At 51.5% G+C, this 5,075-nt stretch overlaps 1 protein-coding gene across 1 annotated transcript; it reads left to right on the forward strand.

Annotated features, from left to right (window-relative positions):
* The first annotated feature begins 2,747 nt into the window (after window positions 1-2,747).
* LOC101994191 (CAMPATH-1 antigen) lies at window positions 2,748-4,134 on the forward strand. The gene is made up of 2 exons (XM_005353393.1): window positions 2,748-2,798; window positions 3,907-4,134. The coding sequence occupies exons 1-2, from the start codon at window positions 2,748-2,750 to the stop codon at window positions 4,132-4,134; spliced, it is 279 nt and encodes a 92-aa protein (XP_005353450.1).
* Window positions 4,135-5,075: the final 941 nt, after the last annotated feature.

Here is a 5,075-nt window from a genome sequence, read left to right on the forward strand (position 1 = left end):
CCTGCTGCTGGCCTGGCTCCCAGGTACCCGGAGAGTCACCTCTCCTGGTACAGCAGCTGAGAACCTCAGGGACTGAGGGTGAAAAAGCAAAGGAGGTGACCAATGGGAGGGGGGAATGTCACCCCCCACCTCCACTTAAGCTTGAGTCCCACTTCTTTATCCCTCTTGGCTTTATCACAGATCAAGGTCCCTAAGGTCCACTCAGGTTTTACCTAGGTTTGTGACAAAGGCCCTGACCCAAACTAGGGAAGATCAGGGGAATCCCCTTTATCATCTGGCATGCAAATAAGACACCACATAGACTAAGCCAGAGAGAATGGGTGACGCAGGAGCTGGGCTGCCGAGCCAAGGAAGTGGGTTAGGGATTCAAGATTTAATCAGAGACTGGCGACTCCTTGCCTCTCTTGTGCTAGGTCCTGGAGTTGGATCCTCAGCACCACATTAAAGGGAAAACGAAACAGCAGCAAACAAGACTCCATCAGAACACTCGAGAACGGCCCTGGAAGTTTCATACATGGCAAAGGCATGGGACAGACCTGGATTCAAGTTCAAATAATTGTTGAACTTGGCAAGTCTTTTTTTTTTTTTAATCAGCCAAATGGGGATAATTATTGCCCAGTATCATTGGGACCAGAGTTTGGGTTTTTTTGTTGTTTTTTGTTGTTGTTGTTTTTGGGTTTGTGTGTGTGTGTGTGTGTGTGTGTGTGTGTGTGTGTAAGTTAGGGCACTCTCCAGACAGTTTTTGGGGACTTTTCCATAGCGCTCCCGCAGCAGAAAGCCACAGCTGCCGTCTCCTAGTTCCCGGGTTCTGGACTGAGTCCACCTGCTCGCCCTCCCAATTGTGCCCTCTCAGAGCACACTGAGTGACTCTGCTCCTTTCTTCACTCGAATCCTAAGAGACTCCAGGAAGGGGCCGGAGAGATGACTCAACAGTAAAGAGCACTTGGTGCTCTTGCGAAAGACCTGAGTCCAATCCCCGGCACCTACAGCCAGCTGTAACTCCAGTTCTAGGGCCTTCACAGGAACCAGGCTGTACACGGTGCACATATGCACACACAGTTGAAACCCTTGTGCAGGTGCGCGCACACACACATGTACACTTTTCCTTCTTTTTCTTTTTTGTTTTTTAGTTTTTCTAGACAGGGTTTCTTGGTATGTAGCCCTGGCTGTCCCGGAACTAGTTCTGTAGACCAGGCTGGCCTTGAACTCACAGAGATCTGCCTGCCTCTGCTGTGGAGTGCTGGGATTAAAGCTGAGTGCTGGAATTAAAGGCATGCGCCGTCACTGCCAAGCACACACACACATTTTTTTAAATTTATTTTTTCAACTATTTATTCAAAATTAATTCACTTGAAATGAAGCACCTGAGGCCCAGAGGGTCCTTGACCGCCCTTTCTGAATCTGAGTAGTCCTGCACTTTCATAAAACCAATGGCAGCATCCACCCCACTCTCTTAGTTCTCTCGTCCTGTCTGATCGTTTGCATGTCTTTGTTTTCAGAGTCTCAGGTAGCCCAGGCTAGCCTCAAACTCACTGTATCTCTGGGGTTGCCTTTGATCCCCCTTCTCCTGCTTCTATTTCCCGGGTTCTTACTTTTTAAACACTTTTACCATTTATATATAGTTGCTAGTGTTGGGTATTATTAATATACAGGGGTTTTTGTTGATTTGAGACTGTAGTTCAGGTTGTCTTGGAACTCACTATGTAGACCAGGCTAGCCTCTATGTTGTGCTGGAATTAAAGGTGTGCTTCACCATTCCTGGCTAGTGGTCTTTAAAACAAACAGTGATGGCACACGACTTTGATCCTAGTACTCGGAAAGCAGAGGCAGGCTTGTTATCTTTCTTTTTTTTCTTAATGATTTATTTTTATTTTATGTACATTGATGTTTTGCCTGCATGTATGTCTGCGTGAGGGTGTCAGATCCCCTGGAACTGGAGTTACAGATGGTTGTGAGCTGCCATGTAGGTGCTGAGAGTTGAACCCAGGTCCTCTAGAAGAGCAGCCAGGGCTCTTAACTGCTGAGTCATTTCTCCAGTCCCTTGTTGAAGCTTTTTAAAAATAAGTTATTAGCCAGCAGGGTGATGCAGGCCTGCAGTTCCAGCACCCAGGAGGCTGAGACAGGAGGATCCTGAATTCAAACCCCCAAAATAAGGATTATCGCCGGGGTGGTAGTGGCTGATGCCTTTAATTCCAGCATTCAGGTCATCTCTGTGAGTTCAAGGCCAGCCTGATCTACAGAGGGAGTTCTAGGAGAGTCAGAAAAAAAGGAAAGAAAAGGAAAGGAGGGGAGGGGAGAGGAGGATTAACACCGCATTTGATCCTCCAGCAGCAATTATTATTATTATTATTATTTGTTGTTGTTGTTGTTAAAAGACTCAGTGATTCAGCCTCAGGCCGAGGTCTGAGCTGTCAGATGATGAAAGCAATATTCCCTGACCAGGACACATGGTTCCAAGCCCAGGGAACACCCTGTAGTTGGCCTCTTGGTGCCCCTCATCTCCTGCCTGTGCTTTTGAGAACTCAGAATTCATGTACCAGATCTTGGAACTTCGAGGCTAATTTCCTCCACCCCCAGGTTTGAAAGAAGGTAGCTCCATTCCCCGCCCCCAAGCCCTCCTTCTTCCCTCCCCTTGGCCCTCCCTATTTCCTCTGCCTCCTGGTTCAAAAGCAGCCGAACTCAAAGGGGCCTGCAGCTAGCCCTGAGCTCAACTCTCACAGCTGCTACCAGAGCCCGGAAGGTCCAGGATGAACGGCCTCCTCTTCCTCGCCACCATCAGTCTGCTGGTTGCGGTTCAGGTAAGGACAGTCCTGAGGGCCCTTACCTCCATCACCAGATCCCCACTGATGGACTGGGCTGGGGTCAGGGAAGGAATGTAAGTTCCTGGGGGAGCCAGCCTTCTACCACAGTGACTGAGATAGATGGTTACCAACAGGAAACCTGGGATACAGGAGGGCCTGTGTGCCTGGGCCTCCACTCCTCTTAGGGCCCTCAGGGAAGCCCATGGTGCCATGTGAGGAAACCTCACAGGCTGTCAGGTACATGGAGGCACTCAGAGGGTTTTGTGCAATTCTGGATCATGAGGTATGGAAGAGGATACTCTGCCGAGGAGAGCCACAAGCAACAGTCCTTTTGGTAGGGGTGAGGAGACGTCTAACAGACCTGCCATAGGCGGTAGGGAGTTGTCACCCGCCCCTGCTTTAGGGAAGCCTGGGTGTGTGGGAATGCAGAGGCAGAAGTATCCCAATCAGTCTCTAAATCAACCCTGGGAGGCGAGGCAGCCTTCGTGGCACCCATGTGCCCGGAGGGACCTGATTAACACAGGAATGAAGCCATCAAGTTCTTGATCAAGAACATCTCGACCAAGCATCTCGGGCAGTTTCACTGTCACCAAGGCTAGTTTGATTCCCATCAGGAGCGGCTTCAGTGGCCGCTCAATCAAGCATCCAGGACAACCTGTCACATCTGCTTATCTCCACCCCACGCTCTGCCAGGGACCTTTTCATTCAGCCCTGTCTAATGCCATACTCCCAGCCATGGTGGACTCTTCCTGACAAGAGACAAAATTCCAAAGTGGGATACCACAGACCCAGAAGTGCCCCCCGTGTTTCTGGGAGGGGAAACCATTCCTCAGGCTCAGAAGGGCAATGGGGAGGGGGGGCTTCTGCTTCCCTCTGTGCTGGAAGATCTGGTGGCCTGAAAAGTGACAGGAAATGTCTGTGAGGTGGGAGAATGACAGGGGCAGAGATGGCTTTATCACCGCCTGTGACGGGACAAGAAGCCAAACAAACCTCCAACAGGGCCTATGGCAGAAGATGCAGAGGCCTAGCGCTGGGGATGGGCACAAAGGGGACTGGTTCCTAACATGAGATTCAAATCCTCCTGAGCACGGCAATTCTCTTGCAGATACAGATGGGAGTCTTGGGAGATAATAATACCAATGTGAACCCTAACGTCGCCACTCCTCCTCGTCCTGCTCCTGTGACCACCAAGGTGGGAGCCCCAAAAACTTCTGTGGCCAAAAAAAACCCTCAGAAACCCCCAAAGGGTGGAGCCTCCTCACTCATCGATGTGGGTTCCCGCAGTTTCTTCTTCTTCGCCAACACCTTAATGTGCCTCCTCTACCTCGGCTGAGGTGATGATGTTGCTTCTACAGCCCTGTGCTCCTCAAACTGCCGCCACCATCAGTAGCAAGAGACACCCCAACCCAGTCTTTGGAAAGTGTTAACACCAGAGAGCCCAGGAAGTGAAAACAGACAGCCAATGGCCAAAATGGGGAGGTGTTGGTGGAAGGGGGCAAGTGACACCCAGCCGGGGCTCAATAAAGTTCTACTTCTGCTTAGCAGGGGCCTTCCATGTGCTCACTGGTTACTACTGACCCCAGGAGGCACGTGTGCAGCAACATTGGCTTTCTGTGGCCATGTGCAGGGAAGGTGGCAGCAAGGCACTCCCCCCCAGGTTCCCTAACTTAGAGTCACCTTGCAGAGACAAGGACAGGAAACTGTCACCCTCCCTGCCACTGTTAGTTGTATTTGCTTCACTTGGACCTGGTACTTGGGAGTGACAGACCCAGTTCTATCCCCCGCCCCACACAACACCTCTCAGGCCGTCTCCCACCCCCAAGACCCAGGTGTCTTCATAATGACAGATGTGGGGACATCAGAGACCACTTGGCTCCGTTTCTCTCAAACCCCCAGCTGGAGCGCTGTAGACCCAGAAGCACCCCCGTGTCTGGGAGGGCTCACGGAAGGGCGTCTCATGAGTCGTCTATCACGGGGCTAGTGGACAAGGAGGCAGGTGTTGCCACGCACACCCACAGCCAGGGAAGGCAGGAAGGACAATCAGGCTCCTCTAAATGCTCCTCCTGGGCTTGGGGCTGCAAAGTGACAGGGAGCCCAGACTGGTCCCCAAGACCCTTGCCTTTGTGTCTTCGCAGGAACCTATGCCCAGAGGACTGGAAAGTGACTACAGCTCCGGGCCTCTGACAGCCTGACCTGTCCCCTAGCTAGGGACCCAGCCCCTTCTGACAGCCTGACCTGTCCCCTAGCTAGGGACCCAGCCCCTTCTGACAGCCT

The sequence above is a fragment of the Microtus ochrogaster genome, chromosome 10, assembly GCF_000317375.1.
Source record: "Microtus ochrogaster isolate Prairie Vole_2 chromosome 10, MicOch1.0, whole genome shotgun sequence".
In the NCBI taxonomy this organism is placed as follows: domain Eukaryota; kingdom Metazoa; phylum Chordata; class Mammalia; order Rodentia; family Cricetidae; genus Microtus; species Microtus ochrogaster.

Coding starts and splice junctions, on each gene's coding strand:
- LOC101994191 (XM_005353393.1), top strand. CDS start 2,748: ATGAACGGCCTCCTCTTCCTCGCCACCATCAGTCTGCTGGTTGCGGTT. Junction 2,799..3,906: donor GTCTGCTGGTTGCGGTTCAG/GTAAGGACAGTC, acceptor ATTCTCTTGCAG/ATACAGATGGGAGTCTTGGG.